Raw genomic sequence first — 20071 nt, 5'->3', positions numbered from 1 at the left:
ACTCATGGCCACAGCAAAAGCACATTTTGATGAAGCAAGTGACATTAGGTCTTTGTGGAAGATGGCAAATTTAGATCTTTCGTTCTCATCATCCTGGAAGCTCTGACACAGAGTATTATTGTAACAGCTTCAGAGGTTTAATAAACCATCAGTTCTATGCCCCCTTCACATTTACCTTTCAAAACACCTCGTTTGATGATTTTTACAGTGTCCATATGAGGATGACTGAATACAGTCGTCCCTGTGTATCCATAGGGGGTTGGTTCCAGGACTCCCCCCAGATACCAAAATCTACAGATGCTGAAGTCCCCTATATAAAATAGAGCTTCCCCAGTGGCTCGGACAGTAAAGGATCTGCCTGCAGTGCGGGAGACCCAGGTTTGCTCCCTCCGTCGGGAAGATCCCCTGGAGAAGGGAATGGCAAAACACTCCAGTATTCTTGCCTGGAGAATCCTATGGACAGAGGAGCCTGGTGGGCTACAGTCCATGAGGTCACAAAGAGTCGGACACAGCTGAGCAACTAAAACTTTTATAAAATGGTGTAGTACAGTCAGCCCTCTACAACTGTGGGTCGAATTTCAGTTTGCTGAATCCACGGAAGTAGAAACCGCAGATATGGAGGGCCAAATGTATATGTACTCCCATTTTCCAGACAGGCAAACTGAGCGCCATAGGGTTTTAAGGGGCAGGCTCACCCAGGGTTTGGCCAGGCCTGGCAGCCCATTCCTTGATCACCCTGCTAAGGAGATGGCTATCTATGACATCCCATTGCTTAGCCATAGATACAACCTAACTCATTATCAAAAGTATCAGCTGATGCACTAGAGTTGTCTGAGACTCCAAGAACACTAAACTGTCACACTGGAGGGAAGGAGGCATTTTCAGAATCAAACACCTGTCATTGTCAGCAGCCAGGGCCCCGCTGTCTCACATTCTAAGTTAGACAGACCACTCCACCCTTCCTGGCTTTGAGTTCCCAAACTCACAGGCCCTGAAGGGTAACTTCCTCCCACTGAGGTTCATCACTGCAAGGGTACAGCATTCTCTACTACAATCAGAATAACTGTCTTCGTTCCCTCTGCTTTAAGGCTGCAATTGCCTCTGTTAACATCACACCCCAGACTCTCTTCTTAAGACCAACATCCCAGCAGGCTGCACTCCCTATTTACTTAGCCTGCCTGCATCTCAGCTCTACTTTTAGGCCCAGGAAGCCAATCATCCCATCCCAGAGAGGGGTCTCTTGTCCTCCAGTTTGGGTCTCTCTCTTTACTTAGAATTTCCAAGGAGACAAACACCATGGAATCCCCTATTAACTGGTTCAGTGGATCAAACCAGTGTACAAAGGGGTCGTGAAGCCAGTGATGAGAACAATGGACCATCAAGACCATGGCCCAGGGCTTGTACTTCACCTGGGGAGGCTGTACTCCGACTGGTGCAAGGCAAGAGAGGGTGCTTATAAAACTGTATCAATATAGCCATTGAAATAAAAGAAGAAGAAAGGATTTATTCCTGACTGTGTGACAGGAATGTGAGTCCACTATACCTCTTTTAACCAGCATTTATGCATATTCTAAGGCTTCTTGGGTGGCACTAGAGGTAAAGAACCCGCCTGCCAATTCAGGTGATATAAGAGACGTGGGTTCGATCCCTGGGTTGGGAAGATCCCCTGGAGGACGGCATGGCAACCCACGCCAGTATTCTTGCCTGGAGAATCCTATGGACAGAGGAGCCTGGTGAGCTACAGTCCATAGGGTCGCAAAGAGTAAGACATGCCTGCATGCATGCATTCATACTTGAACACACTATTAATTGTATTTTTTTTTAAATCTCACCCTGAGGTCATTTTAATACAACAGACCGCCAACAACAGGGCAAAGAAAAGTGTGGCTGGCTGTCTGCATATCTGTTGTCCACTCCGTCCTCAGACAAATGCACAGAACTCCTGCAGGGCCAAGGGGTCTTACACAGATCTCTGCATTTGAACAACAGTTTAAGTGAAGAAAAGGGGGAGGAAGGTGAGGGATGTCTGAATATTCACCAGAAGCCACTGGCTCATCCTTCTTTTATTTGACGTTTGCATCCACTCAACCAGGGTTATCAGTGGAACTAAAAATGTCAAGCTTCAGGGCTCACAGCCAATCCACCCACAAGGCAGAAGACAGCTTCGCGCCTGAGCATGAGAGCTTATCAAAGGCTCTTCACGCCACTCCAAGATGCTCTCAGAGGGCACAGGCAGGTAAGAAAGCAAGAAACTAATCCAATTGGGTAGTTTTTCAACTCTCCAGCCAGGGGCCTAAGGAGCTTGCACCTTCCTGAAACACGGAGTAAAGAAAAGTCATTTCTCACCTTAATGCTCTCCTGTTAAGTGGGGGGAAAAAAAAAAACCCAATGATTTCTTTCCTATTAAAGTTACATTTGGAATAAAATGGTCCAAATACAGCCAGATGGGTCTTGCCAGTATTCATTCATTTTCTATAAAATTAGCCCTAGAAAAAAGTCTTCATCCTCCGCAGGTTGGCTCTGAGAGGTCCCGCAGGGCCCGTGGGAAAGAGTGGGGGAGGATGGTGTCAACCTTTACATGGCCTGCCTTCCTTGTCCCTGTGAGTGCGAGCCAACATCAGAGCCCCAAGAAGCCAGCTTATGGCAGAACCCATCAAACAAGGCTGGTAACGTTTACTCCTTCTCCGAGGAGTTTACGACCACTGGGGAGAATCTGCAAGCACCGAGCAGCTCAAGCAAGGCACAAAACCAGTGTCAAGCATGTCATCCAAGGCTTCCTCCTTTGGGGTCCAACTTAGACCGACTGTCCCTGAGCAGCTGTGACCCACCCCTTAGCACACCCTTCTCACTCTGTATTGTAAGCTAAGCAAGGGAAGGACCCACAATGTCTGATTCAACAGTACATCCCCAGGCTCAAACTCGCCTGCATAGGGTTCAATGAATGAAGGAACTGGTGCTAAAGCACATGACATGGGCATTGACTGCTACCAGCCAAGTAGAACACAGAGCGAACAGGCCAGACCCAGGCTTGACCTACCTGATGTATTTTACCTCCTGGGAGCCTCAGCTGGAGAGGCCAGAGGTGGATCTGGTCCTGGGCCCTTATGGTGGCAAGGATTTAGCTCTGGGACCGCCAAGGATCAGAAGTCTACGTCTCTAACAGCTGCACAACAGCCAGCTAACCCCTGTCTAGACATCCAGCTCTGTACCCCATCTGCTAGTCCTGAACCTACCCACACCTCCCAGAACACAGAGGACAGGCCAGGCCAGGCAAGCTACGTGGCCTGAGGCTTGCCCTCAGCACACAAACCCATCAGGAGTTGGCCTGGAGGACTCAGCAGCAGGAGTCAGTCAATACTCAGAGCTAAGGCCCTGCATATAAGTGGGGGAGGGCTCCAGGCCCAAGGAGAGGGGCTGCATGGGTGTGGCGTGGAGAACTAAAGTCTGCTCGCCCTTCTTGCCTTGGCTGGCTCTCAGCTCCACTCAGGGCATCCCTGGTGGCTCAGACGGTCAACAGTTTGCCTGCAGTGTGGGAGACCTGGGTTCAAGTCTTGGGTTGGGAAGACCCCCCAGAGGAGGGCATGGCAACCCACTCCCGTATTCTGGCCTGCAGAATCCCATGGACAGAGGAGCCTGGTGGGCTACAATCCATGGGGTCGCAGAGTCGGACACGACTGAGCGACGAACGCTTTCACTTTCTCGGCTCCACTAGGTTCACATCAAGGCCCCTCAGCAAACAGCAGCAGCAGAAATGCAGGGTGAGGGGGACCCACCAGAAAGCTGTCCTCCTATCTGAGGGCAGCAGCAAGGCTTCTGCCGGCCTCCTGCTCCGGCTGCTCCATCCCGGCCCGAGCACTGCGGGGCGGGTGTGCGCAAGCTGCCTGCCTGCAGGGAGGACCCCGCGCTGTGGTCTGGCTGGGGCTCTGGGTGGAGGGAAACTCCTCTCAGCACCCCCCACCTCACCTTCCACAGGGAGGCCTGGGATTCTCCGATGTGCCTCTGGAGCCATCCCTGTCTTACCTCTGCTTTAGCCTCACCCCTTTCTTTTTCTTTGTCTCAATCCTCAAATGTGACTTAGAGTAGCTGGGCATGCGTTACCTAAATCTCTACATCCTCGTGGTGGGGACACGTTTCTCATGGTGTCTCAAGTGAAACATACTTTCCACAACAATAATGAATGTTAATTCGTTGAGGCTCTGCGCAACACTGTGCCACCCCCAGCCTCTTTTCCTCTCGTTCTCTGGGGGCATGAAACTCACAGAGGTCTGGGGCTGGGCCCCCTGAGAGGCGGAGCTGAGAACCCCAGGACGGAGGACCCTGAGCGGAGCCCCCAGAAGCACCCCCTGCTGCCGCATTACCCAGCCCCCCAGGACGGGCAGCACCCCCTTCACTTACTTAGTGCCAGCTCCTTAAATTCCGGAAGACTGGCAGCCGCACAGAGCTGGTAAAAGATGTGGTAATTCCTCTCGTCGTCTGCCTGGAGGAGAAAACACAGTTGCTCAGTGTGAGGGGCAGGGACCCCAAGACTGTCCCCTGCCCCGTTTGAATTCCAGGGTGCTCTGGGGGACAGAGGTCAAGATCTTTCCTTCACATCTCTGCCACCTTCAACTCCTACCTCCGGAGTCTGCATTTACTGTTATGGGGTCCTTCTGCCAACCAGAAGATGTTTACCTCTGGACTTATGCAAAACAAGGAGTGGTCTCTCTCCCTCACAGAGCATCCCTGTGGTTTCACCCGGGACAGCCCCATGGGTCGGCGCTGGCTCAGGCCACTGCGCTGCCTAGCTCACGCTGGGAAGACTGTCACTTCCCTGGTGCGGCCTCCCTCTCGCCCCTGAGAGGCTTGGCACTAAGAGAAGCTCTGCCCCTGCAATCATCAGGCTGGGACGGCAAGGGGAAAGGTCCACGATGAGACAGGACTTACAGCGGACATCGGGGCCAGACCTGCCTTACACAGGCAGAGTAGGGGTGGTGGGCGGTGGGGACAGGGGCTTCAGGAAGCCTGAGTGCAGACGGCAAGGAAGAGGAAAAAACCACGAGGAGTCTAGCCATAGCCACAGTCAGAACACGTCTCACCCATACCCAGCCCAGCAGGCTGTCTGTGCCGTCGCAGTGAAACTGCAGTGGTCCGCAAATGGGGCGGTCCCACCAACCCTGCGGGGTGGAGGGAACCACACTCGGGGTTGTGAGCTGCACGACCACCACTGGAGGCCAGGGTGCAGGGGGAGGATGGTCCCCGAGAGGCCAAAGACTATTCGGAAGGAGGGAACCCAAGGTGAGCAAAGAAGAACTGAGTCATGTGAGGCACGTGAGAAGCGAGAACTCCATTTATTTGTAAAGGAAACTAAGATAATGGTCAAATAGCCTTTTTTTTTTTTTTTAATATAACCAAGTGAGTTTCCTGGTGAAAGAGGAAACCCACAGACCCTATATGACATTGCTCAGATCACAAGACTCTGAAGTCCACAAGGAACATGACTGTCTTCTCTTTGATGCCTAGCACAGGGCTAGCACATAACAGACAATACATCTTTGCTGACTGAATCTAAACACAATACCCATTGAAACAGATCAATACGGGATAAAAGATTTTTCAGGTCTGATACCTATAAATGAAAACTTATTAATAAAAAAAGGAAGAAAGAAGGCCAAAAGCACAAGTCTATCCAAGTCCAGGTTCAGAAGATGAGATGTTCTTTGGGCACAGGGAGTGGAACATGGAGCAAGGAAGCACCATCCCCGGGAAAAAATACAAAAAGTGCAGTCACACGGCTCACCTGAAAGACCACCCTGGACTTCTCCAGCAGGTAGGTCCTCATGTTGGCCCCGATGATGCGGTACCTCTTGTCAAAGCCGATCTGAATGTACTTCCCGAAACGGCTGCTGTTGTCGTTGCGGGTGGTTTTAGCATTCCCGATGGCCTGTGCAGAAAAGACAAAGGTGTGCAAGACAGGGTGGGTTTTCCTAAGTTTCAGGATTGAATGCTCCTGGCAGCATCTCTATTCCCTCCCTCCTCCTTCCTTCTAGAACTTGTTATTGAGATGACAATGGTTCGAGCAAAAGAAAACAGAGAACTTCATTTTCCTTTACTCCTAAGGAAGGCCAGCGAGCGTGATGAGTTGACTGAGGGTCTCTTTAAAGGGGACTAGACAGCTGGAAGGTGCACCTCCCTGACCTTCTTCTCTTCGTCCTTTTCCTACCTGGAATGTGCATGTGAGGGCCACTCTCCACCCCCACCCTGAGAGAGAGCCCTGATCCTTCAAGGCACCAAGTGCCAGGCCACTGTCAGACTTCAGGAAGCCAATTCTGTTGGAAAAGTGGCAGGAGGGCTGCATTCCCTAACACACAGGGAAAAGTGACCATTTCCCAGGCCTCCATCATGAACCAGGTCCTGGGCTGCGCTCCCGTCACTTTCCCTGAATCCAGGCAAGAATCCCAGGAGATGGGTATTATTAACTTCCCTCATATTTTTGGGAAAACTTGGGCTCAAAAAAGGTAAGCAGTGTGCTGGGGGTCACATGGCAGGGAAGTGCCAACACCAAGATACAAATTCAGATACAACTGAGTCCACGGTCCGTGTTCACTCCACTTGGTTTCACGGTCCTTGTCCAAACCACTCACTGCCAGACAGGGGCTGCCACCCATGTGGGTGACTCCTCACATCTCAAACAGTCAGGTCAAAGCAAAGGCTAAAGACTAAGACATGAATCCTCACGTTTATCTTTTCCTAAGAAAGGAGGAGAAAGCCTTTCAGAGGATGGCAGGGAACCAACTCATTACTCTGACAAGCAGTAAATAAGGAAGCAAACATCCACCCTAACTTTCCTGTGTAAACTCTATCAGGGTAACTAGTGAGGAGAAGCTTCTCTTCCTAGACTCACTCCCACTGATAAATGTGGGAGGAAAAATAGAATGTGAACATCACCATTCTGTAACTCCTAATGAATTAACTGATCGAGGCATAAGCAATGGCTGCTGACTTCACCAAAAGACAGCTAGGCATTCTGTGCATCTTGATGGGAACACCCACCATCAGCAATAAAGGGTTCTTGGTTTTTAAAACAAACAAACCTAAATCTAACCAAGCCTTTCAATTTTAGCACCCTTTTATGGGACATACAGAAGACAAAGGAACATGTTAACATTAGGAGGATGCAATCAGCAAAGGCCAGCTTGTGTAAAACTCTAAAGGACTGTCTATCTTCAACCAAAGAAAACACAAATCTCAATTTCAAAAATTTCAAATTTCATCATTTGTAAAATGGCAACAAGAATGTTCTCTTCCCGGCAGATGAACCTTCACCACATCTGAGATCACTCCTTAGGGCAGCTTCAGGAAAGCTTGCCTACAGTCTAAAGATCACTGCCAGCCTATCCTCCTTACCTCACAAGGCTACTTTGAGAATCGATACAGTGGATCTACAAGTACTTTGAAAGTATATAACGGTACCCATGAAGGGAAGCAGTTGTTTGTATTATTACTACCAAACCCATAAACTCCACTCTGGGCATGAACTTCTAACTTCTGTGCATGTGTGAAGGACTTGCACGTTGTTCTTTATCTGTTAAACACCTGCTGGATTTATTGCTGTTGTATTGACTTAGAAAACATTTTGATGCATGAGGAAAGCGAGTCCAGTTGTTACACGATAAAAACTCCGACTTTGATTATCTCTGAGTCTACAGTGCAACAAAAGACACAGACATGATACAGTTAAAATTTGAAAAATGAACAAATGACATATGCAGGGAATTCATGGAAGAAAGTCACATGACAGGTAAACATCAGATACTCAACCTCAGTGGAAATCAGAGAAATGTAGACAAAAATGACAGTCCAGGGTGGCACTACCTGAAGAACTTTGATACTATGAAATGGTGAGGAAAAAGGAACTCTCATATATATACTGCTGGTCCAAATGTAAACTGCAACAGCCATTCTTAACAACAACTGGGCATATCTAGTAAAACTGAATATACAAGGACCCAAGAATCCAGCAACTGTACTTCTAGATATTACCAAGAGAAACTCACATAACTGTACAAGCAGGTGTGCTAAACAATGTTTAATGCAGAATATGTGTAACAATAAAATCAACCTTAATGTCTACCAATCAGAGAAACAGATAAAATGTGGACAATTCATACAATGGGATGCTATGAAGCTGTTAAACTAAGCAAATTTGAACATAATGCATGGGTAAATAAAAAGAATACTGAGTGAAAAGCAAGTTGCAAAATGGTTAATAGAATATGGTACCATTTATATGTGATAGAACCACCCTCTGATTTTTGCATATACAAATATGTAGGAAAACAAAAATGGACTGGAACCAATCACTTCAATATGATTGGGACTGCACAATAAGGAGATGCATATCAACTAGGGTGGAAACAGAGAAGGGAGAAATTTAGCCAATGCCAGCAGAATGGGAAAGGCTTTAGGAAGTGGAAGATGAAGCGAATCTTAAAGGGTGAGTATAATTTCACCAGAGGAGAAGGAAAGGGGATTTTATTTATAAATATAGCATGGGCAAAGGGACAGAGGGGCATGTGAGGGACCTAACACGTGAGGAATGGCTACAGTGTGTTGAAACATGAGAGAAGACAAGAGGAGAGGGAGTCAGGAAGGTGTGATGGGGCAGATCCTGGTATGAATAGGTTTCTTTAGCTTAAAAAAAAAAAAGTCATATCCTGAAAATTACGTAACAACTGGTTTTCACTTCTGTCGATTTAGCCCCCTTTCTTTCTCCAGGACAAGGGGAGTCTCTGCAGCTCCTGGAGTTGTGTGCCTGCAGACTCCAGTCACCCCAAGAAGCCATGTGACCCCTCTTGGGCTGGGGCTGGGTTCTGCCCCTGCTCCCTCAGTCTCTTGATTAGTACTGCCCTTCTAATCAGCGCAGACTTGTGAACCAGTCATTCCTGGGCTGCTGACAAGCTCTTACACAGAATGGGGTCAAAGAGCTCTGAAGCTGACAATCGATCATCCGAATCCAGCCCAGTCAATCCCAACCCACTCGCAACTCGCCTTTAATTCAAACGACTGCCACCTAATGCAGCCCACTGGGAATTCCAGCACCTCAACTCTGGGTCTCCCCAGGGGGCGTCTGCAGCGGCTGGGCTGCAGAAGTAACGAGGTGATGACATGACCATAACTGATTGCTTCGTTGGGAGGTACCATCCTTCCCCAGGACATCATCAGTAATCAGCAGTGCCCTGATTAAAACATGCCTTGTATTGGCTGTATTCCTCTGAGGAGCCATAAAGATGACTGAGCTTCCTGACACTGGGGCCCAAGTTAAGACTCTGAACTTGCAACAAGTTGTGGTTGGCTAGTAACAGAATCTGCTCTTTCTCTGCTTGGCGTCACTCTGATTCTACCTTGAGTTCTTCCAGGCAACAATTCTTCCTTTCCATGTTCATATCCAATATTTCTCTCAAAGGTAACACTTAATAATAGCCCAAGGGATAGCCTCTATGATAACAAAATTCCACAGTTGATAGAATGAGCCCTCTGGGTTTATTCACATGATTTCCAAAGTAGCAATTTGCTTAACTGTAGAAATTTAACGTTTTGCACCCAAACCACTGTAGCATCTGTTCACATGACATCATGCAAGACTAGGCTGGTTCATGGACACACCCTTCCTCCTCTTGCTCTCACATTCCTTCCATGCCTGCCCAGCAGCCCACCAGCCTGCTCAGGCTATAACAGACACTGGAAACATCAGATCACTTCAGATCACGGTCATTTAAACAGCATTCCCAAGGCAGGGGCCCCATCAGTTAGGTTCACCCCAGTGTTCACGGCAGCATTATTCACACTGGCCAATAAAGCAGAAACAACCCAACTATCCATCAACAGAGGAACAGACAAAAACGGGGTACATACGTGCAACAAGATGTTACGCAGCCACAAAAACGGAGACAAAGTACTGATGCGCGCTGCAACAGGGATGAGCCTTGGGAACGCTACGGAAATCAGTGAAATCAGCCCCACACAGAAGGAGTGAGGTCCATGATTCCACTTGCGTGTGAGACACAGAAGAGGCAACGTCGTGGGGACAGAAATTAGAACGGAGGTTACCAGAGCAGAGGGCAGAACAGGACATTACTGTTCAGTTGGGCACAGGGTTTCTGTCTGGATGGTGAAAACATCCTGGGAATGGATGGTGGTGGTGGATGGCGCACAACAATGTGCGTGTATTAGTGCCAATCAAATGTACACTTCAGTGGTTGTTAATTTTTCTATTATGTACGTTTTACCACAACGAAATTTAAAAAAAAATCATCCTGCCTGTGTCTTGTACCTGTTTCATTATGAGGCGGTCTGTCTTCATGAAGTTCCCCCGTCCGGGCTAATAAGAATCGCCTTCAGTCACCAGGGATCAAAAGGGTTTCTTCCATTCTCTGTTTTGTACAGAATCACTACTTACTTTACTTCCAAAAGAACAGGCACTCTGTGTCTTGGCAATCTTACTACTACAAACTGAATTTTGTAGTAGTAATTTTGATTTTTGAAATTTTGAAACTCAAAGGAAAAGCTGAAATCCTGGTTTCACGCTCGCCTGAGATGATTCATGATGCTAACTGCAGAGCGCTGGCCTAGCTGCCGCCAGGTAAGTGCAGGAGACAGCCAAGGCGGGGCACGGACTCACCTCCACGACCACCTCCCAGATCCAGCCCATGGCCAGGCCCTCACCTTGAGGCTTTAGACAAACGCTGTGAGCAAAGAGGCTACAAACTAAATGTCTGACAACAGGGAGTTAAATAATGGTAAAGCCATCTATTAATGTATGTCTGTAGCCAATGAGTTCATAAGCAGCTAAATGATAAAGGGACATGGCTAATCCTATTAATATAATAGTCAGTGGAAAAGCTAGAAGGAAATATACCAAAATATTGAACAACTATCAGCAGGCTGTGGGATCAGCGGGGATTATTTCCTTTTCTTTCATATTTTCCAGTGAATCCTTCCTACCTTCTTAACATTTATTTGATAAATGTTTCCCAGTGGGTGTGGGACTGAGACCAGCAGCATCAGGCTCACCAAGGGACTTAAAATAAATGTAGATTCCCCAGGCCTTCTGGATCAGAAACTCTGGGAGTAACGCCCAGCTACCAGCTCTCACAAATGCTCCAGGAGATTCTGAGGCACAGTCAAGTTTAAGAACAACTGCAGTCAGATAAAAGGGTTTGTTTTTTTTTTTTTTCCCATTTCTAATCTGTTTGGTAAAAATGCCTTCAGCTTTATTGACCATTTCCCAAATCATATAAGAACAGATACTGAAACTTGCTTTTGTCTACAAGCATACTAAGTCGCTTCAGTCATGTCCAACTCTTTGCAAACCTATGGACTGTACCCCACCAGGCTCCTCTGTCCATGGGATTCTCCAGGCAGGAATCCAGGCTTGGATTCTCCAGGTAGAAGAGTTTGCTTGGTTAACTGATGAACCCCTGTGATTCAAGACTCAGAATCTACTCCTGCAGTTGGTAAAGGCAGAGGAGCGAGAGGGGCTGGAGAAGGTCCAGCCGGGGTCTTGTTCCCCCAGCTCCAAAATAATCTGAAGGACCAACCACACTGATGCCTTGTGCCTCACCTGATGGGCTCAAGGCTGGGTGGAGAAACCTGATGCTATTTTGGCAATTTTCAGCTTCAACTGAATTTCCTCTCACTAAAACCAAGGGGCTCTTCAGGGCTGACAGAAGGGCCTACTGCAGCCCAGGCAATAATGAAGGGCCTCAGCTTTGGAGGCAGGAAATCAAAGCTGGCCCAGGGACGGTGCAGCCATATAGCTCAACTCCATCAGAAGGAAACTTTTACAGAGGAAAGCGGGGAAAAGAAATGGAGTTCCATCCCTGTAGCATGGTTTGCTATAGTGAGACCTAAGTTTCAGAAATCTCTCTGATCCCTCACTTGCATCGGCCGCTCTGAGGCCACCGTGTGGGAGGTGCAGGTGGTGAAGACAGAGACTGGACCTGCCCTGGCCAGTTCATGCCAACTCAGGGAACAATTTTCTGAGACTCTTCAACAGATTATGTTGTCACATAGCGTTTGACTCTATCTCCCCCCAGAAGACAAAGTCCAAACATTTTGGGGAAAGGAGGAGGGATCTTTTATCCAGGCCTCCTCACCCCATGGGAACTGCTCTCCTGATTCAGTGGGGCCTCACTGCATGGGAAGGATTTGGTGGGACACTGATTTGCTGACATAAGATGGCAGGAGGGGACAGGACGCAGCAGAGATGGCGGTAGACAGGGAAGGACTGTCATGACACTGTCGGGCAGAGTCAAGGGACAAGGAAGACATGAAGAGGACCCTCTATCCAATACCGGGGACCTGGGCTTCCAGGTCAGGAGATTCCCAAATCTGTGGTTTCAGGCGCACCTATGAAAAATTTCCCTCAACAGTGGACAATGGGTTCTTGGGAAGAGGTAAGAATGCTGACCACATGAGGCTGGACACTCAGCAGTCTTACCACCAGCAGAAGGAACTCCAGCCAAGGAGGCTAAGGACATTTGGACGGCTTTACCTCCATGATGGGACTGGACGCCAGGACCTTCTCTTCGATGTTGGTGTCACTGGCCGAGCCACTGACCGTGGTGAAGTAGCGCATGGCATACTTGGCTGACACCGTCTTGCCAGCTCCAGACTCCCCGCTGACTATGATGGACTGGTTCTTCTCATCTCTGCAAAGGAAAGGCCCTGGTCAGTCGCTGGCCACAGAGAAGCGCTCTCGCCTTCCAAGGACCCTGTTGGCAAGGGTCTGAGCCCAAATTAGGGATAAATGTGAGGGATGGCATGGAAACAGCCCAACTTCCTTCATACATTTCAACAGATCTGAAAGGGGGAGAAAGAAAGGAGTTCTGAGAAGGACTTACAAATACCACATACCCTATTTTATGACCCAGAGGAAGGGGGACATATGTATCTTACACTATTTGTAATCACCCATAAGTTGACCTTGGGGATGATGGGCAAGAGCACCATCACTTTGTTCTACACACATTAGCTTTGCTTCCGTCTCAGCTAGAGAGCCCAGGACCAGAATATGGGCAGTAAAAACCACCTGATTTTGAACCTCACACCCACTGGTTAGCTCTCTGACTTTGGACAAGGTAGTTTACTTCTTTGACCCTCAGACTATCTCGGTCCAGTCTCTTACGACTTTGATCTCCAACCATGCTCATGCTCTTCTAAGTGGTCACCTAGACGTAGGGACCACCTAGGTCTCTAATTCATCCTAACACTCCTGCCAGATTGAGTGTCTAAAGCACAGCTCTAAGCATGCTTTCCCCATTCAAATCAAGGTAACTACCCATCACTTACCGAATCAAGTCCAAAGTCCTTAGTTGAATGGTTGAACCCCATCACAATGCACATCTCAACACTAAAACCTCTGACAAGTGTGGGCAAACTATGGTGCTGAGGACAGAACACGGGGCCTTCGGTCTAAGGATCTTGTCTGAGTTCTGGCTCTGCTACCGGCAGCCTCTTTGTGAGCCTTAACCACGCTACCATCTTACAGATTTGCTGCAAGGCTATATGAAACGATGTCTACATTTCGTATAAGGTGAGGGTATCGCAGTCCAGCCAAGATGAGCGACATGCCAGCCTCTGCAACTGCACACTTTCCCACCACTGCCACTGATGGTTCTCACTCTGCCAGAAGTCATCTGCAATTTACACCCTTCTCCGGAAGCCTGACCCACGTCCAAAGTCTAACCCATCTCAGGCATCCCAGCAGGCAATTATTTCTCTACCTTCTAAAGTCTCACATCATCTGCTTTGTGCTGCTTGTAAGGCCTTGTCCCATCTCACCTCACACTGATGTCAGGCCCTGCGTGGTTATTTTACTTGCTGTGTGACTTTGGGTCACTTCTTTTCTTTGGACCTCTGTCTTTTCATCTTGTCAAATACACGGTTGCAACTTGGGACTCCCCCAGTGATTTAATCTGTCTGTGACATTTGATGATTCCATGATCAAAATTGTAAGAGGGAGTATGGGTGGGGAAAAGCTCTCAGTTGCAATTTTCCATTACTTAGGGTTGGCTGTGGGGGAGATATTTATAAGTATGGAATTCTACCTACCATCCTTCAAAAACACAACCAATGTAGGCTCCATCCGTTCAGCCCAATTACAGACATGACTTAGCCTACTACTTGGGTCTCTTTGCTTTTCAAGAAATCCTTTTCTCCTGAGCCAGGTGAGGTTCCCTTTACAGGCACACCTTGGAGATACTGCAGGTTCATTTCCAGACCACCACAATCAAGCAAATATCCCAATAAAGAGAATATTGCAATAAAGCAAGTCATGTGAATTTTTTGGTTTTCCAGTGGAGTTAAGTTACATTTACACTATAATGTAGTTTATTAAGGGGCTTCCCAGGTGGCTCAGGTGGTAAAGAATCTGCCTGTAATGCAGGAGGCCCAGGAGGTACATAAGAGCATTATGCCTTTAAAAAAAAAAAAAAAAGCACATACTTTAATTTAAAAACATTTTATTTTGAAAAAAATGCTAAGCACTCTCTGAGCCTTCAGCCAGTTGCAGTCTTTTGGTTGTTGGGGGTTTTACTGCTGACTGATCAGAGTGGTAGTTGGTTAAGGTGGGGGTGGCCGTGGCAATTTCCTAAAGTAAAACAACAATGAAGTCTGCTGCATGGACAGACTCTTCCTTTCACTTGAACACTTAGAATCCAATGTAGGGTTATCAACTGGCCCAATTTCAATATTGTGTCTCAGAAAACAGGAAGGTATGAGGAGGAGGGGAAAGATAGGGGAACGACTAGCTGGTTGAACAGTCAGAACATACAAGACATTTATCAGTTACGTTCACCCCCTTACGTCAGTGTGGTTGGTAGCACCCATAACAGTAACAACATAACATCAAATATCACTGATCGCAGATCATCACCACAAATAGAAATAGTGTGAAAAAGTTTGAAATATTGCAAGAATCACCAAAATGTGACACAGAGACTTGGAGTAAATGCTGTTGGGAAAAGATGGTGCTGATAGACTTGCTTGGCACAGGGTTGAAACAAACCTTCAGTTTGTTTGTTTTTTAAAAAAGGCCTATCCGTGAAGCACAATACATTGAAGGGCAGTCAAGTGAGTTCTGCCTATATTTAGAAAAACTAACCCACAGCCACGGCATTTCACACCCTGAAACACCAGCTGTGACTCAGGCCCAGGTTGCCTCCAGGAAGGCAGGAAACACCCCTGAAGGCCTGGGCATCAGGCAGGAGCACAGGACTCCTGGGTTGAGAACCAGCCACTCTCCAGCTCCCACACAAAACACCAGCAACCAACAAGTCCACCTCCCATCCCCCGGGGCTCACACTGCATCCCCGTCTTGGACACCTGAGAGGCGAGACTTAACTGGTGCTCAACCTTCTGCTCTTCCAGTAAAAATTTCCCACCAAACCACTGCAGCATCTGGAGTTCCCCGAGCAAGGCCAGCCTCTTCTCCATCCCCATATCTGGGTGGGGGCCCCCTGGGCGGGGGCAAGTGGGGTGGGGAAAGGTGGATGTCAAGGCACCTGAGGGCCCCACTGCAGAGCACTGATCGGCCAGGGAGGCACTGCAGGGACTTTGGGGACATCATGCTGAAGTGTGGTCTTGTTTGGGTTTTCTGCAGAGAAGAAACCATCATCCTTGGCCTCCCCACCAGCAACAGGCACAGAACCATCAGGAAGCACTGCTTCAGCTGTCTCCAACTGAGGAAAGCCCCAGAAGAGCTCCAGGTACACCGCCTGGCTGTGACAATGAGGCCAGCATGCCCCTGGACGTGTGTGACATCAGTACCCTCGCCCCGGAACCCCTGCTCTAATTGCCACCACGTGACCACATGCCAGTCACTGAACTGAGAGCTCCTAGAGAGCAGGCACTAGCTTTAAGCTTGAACCTGCAGGATTCCTAGCTCCAAAGACTCTCCATCGCTCCCTGTTCTCCAACCAAGCCTTCTCCGTGTAAGGGGCACCAGCCTGCACTCGCCCACTTCATCCAGAAACCTGGGAGTCACTGTGGACTCCTCCCCTTCCCTCAAACCAGTGTGTCTCACTGAATTCACCTCCCAAGACACTCTGCTCTGTTCTCCGGACCTGTGAGACCCAGCCATCATCTCTAACAAGCACACAATAACAGCTTTCTAACCCTCGCTGTCATCCTCCTGTGATATCAACACATCCTCCTTAGATGACCTTTTGTAGTGAATATGGGGTCAAACCTCGCCCCCTGCTTTAAGCTGTCCAGTGAAACACCTCTGCCCTCTAAGATCCCAGCTCCGGAATCATGTCCAATACTCTCCATGAACCAGCACCTCTCTTTCCAGCTTTATCACATGCCACGCTTCTCTTTGTTCACTCCGTTCAAGCCACATGGGGCTTTCTTTTTCCTTCCTACTTTATATCTGCTTGAAGCTATTTCAGTTCAAACTGATTTTCTCTTCTTTGATCTCACAACTCTCAGTGCCTGGTACTCAAACAGAGTCTGCCTTACGGCCACTCACACATTACTACTTTTCATTGTAATTAATTACCACCACTAATTTACATTTAGCCGCGTTATCCCTTGCTTCAGTCAGTTCAGTTCAGTCGCTCAGTTGCAGACTCTTTGCGACCCCATGGACTGCAGCACGCCAGGCCTCCCTGTCCATCACCAACTCCCGAAGTTTACTCAAACTCATGTCCATTGAGTCAGTGATGCCATCCAACCACCTCATCCCCTGTCGTCTCCTTCTCCTCCCGCCTTCAATCTTTCCTAGCATCAGGGTCTTTTCAAATGAGTCAGCTCTTTGCCTCAGGTGGCCAAAGTATTGGAGTTTCAGCTTCATCAGTCCTTCCCATGAATATTCAGGACTGATTTCCTTTAGGATGGACTGGTTGGATCTCCTTGCAGTCCAAGGGACTCTCAAGAGTCTTCTGTTTAGGACTCACAAGACTACTGGGTATCAGTCTTCTCATTTTAGAAAATCCATTTTAATAATATAAATATTAAGATGTCGCTGTGTTTTTATTTTGTCTTTGGGCCACGGCATTCAGGATCTTAGTTTCCCAATCAGGGATTTGAACCCAAGCTCTGTGCAGTAGAAGCTTGGAGTCTTAACCACTGGACCGCCAGGGAAGCCCCCACTCTTCTCATTGTTAACGAGGATAAAAATGAAGTTTGGGAAGACCCAGGGATATTCCCAGAGTTCTCAGCTAGCAAGACACCAAATGCAAACTTGAACACAGACTTCCTTACCCTGGACAATTTCCCACTGGGGTGTTCTGTAACACCTCTACACCACCATTATAGCACCTTCGTGTGTAACCAAGCACCATTGGTGAATCCCTCCAACAATTCTAGCCTTGAGACATTAGACAGCAATCAGGTGTCAGTGCTGGCTGGCACAGCACCACTTCCTCAGTTAAAACATCACTTCTTTTAGGGTGGTCAGAAGCCCCTGCCTGACCACCCTACCTTCCTAGCACTCAGCATACAGTTTACTAATATTTTCCTTATCTACTTAGCACTCCTTCTATCCTTGTCTTTCCCATTAGAACCTAGTTCCATGATGGCCAGTCTCAGATGCAGGGCTTGGATGGACAGGCCAGCGCCTGGTTTGTGTCAAGATAGCAAGGGCTATCACGGATGGTGGTCTTCACAGACTGAGGCCACGGTGCCCCCTAGAGGTGTACAATTTACTGCCCGCAAACCAAACTTCGTGGTTCCTGCCCTGAGTTCAGTCTCCGGAGCTCATCCATGGGAAGGGGGCTCCCTGCGGGGGCTCCAAGCTTCAAAGAGGTGCAGCTCTCTTTCCGTGGACTGGGCACTCCCTGAGAGGCAGGAAGAGTTGGGAACAAGACCTGCTAATGCCCCTGACACACAGTGGAGCTGCTAAACAGGAAGGAGGAAAGGCCCGGCCTGAGCCTCGCCCAGCAGGAAGGATGCCCTGTCTCTGAACACACATCATTAAGCCCCTCCATCATTCCCCACTCCAGTAACAAATCATCTGAAAATTTAGGTGTGTCAGTAGAATACAGTCTAGTCACTAATGGGATAATCAATCTATTGTTTCTTGCCTGTCTATGTCTGTCTAGTCTGTAATTACATTTTCAACACCATCATCACAATGCAGACCATCTACTACGGTTAAAAAAGAAAAAAGATTTGCACCAGACAATGGGGATACAAAGAATTTTTAATCAAGAATTTCTGTCCAACACAGACATTTGTGTCAGTACCATGGATAGAGTTAATAACTAGGAGACATGCAAGGAAGACAATTAAAATGAATCTTAGCAGCATGCCAGCTAAAAAAATTGATAATACTATATATGGTATGATATTTTCTTTAAAACTCAACAATAAAAAAGAAATATGATGCCTAGGGATACAAACACAATTATATTAACACAAAATAATCTCAAAACCCCATTAGAGTGGGAAAATCAGGAAAAGTCAAGTAGAGGGCAGAGTCACATTGGGAGAAAAAAAACCAGGTTCTATGGGAAGGGAAAAGTAAGGTTTGGGGACAGACATAAGCTAGGATGGAGATAAAGTTAGGTAAAGCTATAGTTTTTCCAGAAATCATGTATGGATGTGAGACTTGGACCATAAAGAAGGCTGAGTGCTGAAGAATTGATGCTTTTGAATTACGGTGTTGGAGAAGACTCTTGAGAGTCCCTTGGACAGGAAGAAGATCAAACCAGTCAATCCTAAAGGAAAGCAACCCTGAATACTCATTGGAAGGCCTAATGCTGAAGGTGAAGCTCCAATACTTTGGCTACCTGATGTGAAGAGCTGAATCATTGGAAAAGATCCTGATGCTGGGAAAGATTGAGGGTAAAGGGAGAAGGGGGCAGCAGAAGCTGAGATAGTTAGATAGCATCACCAACTCAATGGACATGAATTTGAGCAAATTCTTGGAGATAGTGGAGAACAGAGGAGCCTGGGATGCTGCAGTCCATGGGGTTGCAAACAGTTGGACATGACTTAGCGACAGAACAACAGTCAGTTAGGTAAAAAAGGTACAGAAAATTAGAGTGAGGCCGTTTGGGGCTCTAAACAGAGCCTCACAGTTACAGTGAGTCTAAAGTTAAAGATTTTCTCCCAAGGTTGGGGCATGAGAAAGAACGGTTCTGCTGTGAGAAGGGGCTGGGCCAGAAAGTGCCAAGTCAGGGATCCCATAAACCCAGCCAACAAGAAAGCCAGGCTCAACATGGGAATGAGGAGATATGTCCTCGGCAGCTAGAGAGAGGGTACCTATGTCTAGGGCCCTCCATGCTTGGGGCCCAGACAGGCTCGGGGTATGAGGCAGGCATAGCAGCGTCCCTGAGCATCTCTGCCATCAGGCACCAGTGACCTACCTGCCACACCTTCCCCTCTCCCAGGCAGGGCTGTGTGCTCACAGTCTAGAAATCAAGTCAACAGGGAAGGCAGCCATAAATATTCATGGAAAACTGCTTAATTGGTAGTTAGCAGTCAGAGTTCTAAGTGCCCAGTCAATAAGATGAAATTGAACCTTCTGACAACGCGGGGGCTAAGTACTTAGTGCATTTCATATCCAAGTATCATTTTTCCACTTTAGTCTCACAGTGGCCCTCTGGGTGCTAAGTTCTATTTATAAACCTCCTAGGTGTAGTGTGATACAAGTAGCCGTGAAATGAATCCGTCTCCTTCCACTTACTTGCTGTTCCCAGGAGAGGCTGCCTCCTCTCACATGTGAAAGGATCACAGAAAGAACCTCTGGGAATTCAGTCAAGCCCACCCCTCACTGGAAGATAAGCAGGGCAGAGTGAGACAGAAACGGGGTGGGGGTCTCCTCGGTATGGATGGAGATGTCCCAGCATCTCTGCTCTTAAACTGGAAGGGCTGGAAGATGAGCCCTAAGACCTCCTGCTATTCCTGAACTCTGATTCCAGATCCAGGTTACAGTTGAGCTGTGTGGAATATTAATAAATAGTTCACATCAACTGCAGGTACCTGCTAATCTTGAAAATACCCCTGAAAATTCAGAAATCTGTGAGTTTAGTTAGTTTATTAAAAAGCAGAGACATTACTTTGCCAACAAAGGTCCGTCTAGTCA

At 47.8% G+C, this 20071-nt stretch overlaps 1 protein-coding gene across 2 annotated transcripts in view; it reads right to left on the bottom strand.

Moving 5' to 3' along the window:
* The window catches only part of MYO5B (myosin VB), a 331025-nt gene that overhangs the window by 126091 nt on the left and 184863 nt on the right, over positions 1–20071 (bottom strand). For both annotated transcript variants that reach the window (XM_025273190.3, XM_025273191.3), the window contains exons 5-7: positions 12533–12689; positions 5777–5920; positions 4396–4477 (exon numbers count right to left, since the gene is read on the bottom strand). In XM_025273190.3, the coding sequence (XP_025128975.3) occupies positions 4396–4477; positions 5777–5920; positions 12533–12689 (383 nt within the window). The remainder of the gene's footprint in view (positions 1–4395; positions 4478–5776; positions 5921–12532; positions 12690–20071) is intronic.

Source organism: Bubalus bubalis, chromosome 22, assembly GCF_019923935.1.
Source record: "Bubalus bubalis isolate 160015118507 breed Murrah chromosome 22, NDDB_SH_1, whole genome shotgun sequence".
NCBI lineage: Eukaryota > Metazoa > Chordata > Mammalia > Artiodactyla > Bovidae > Bubalus > Bubalus bubalis.
The sequence above is the reverse complement of the archived record's forward strand: the minus strand, read 5'-3'. Positions and strand labels throughout refer to the sequence as shown.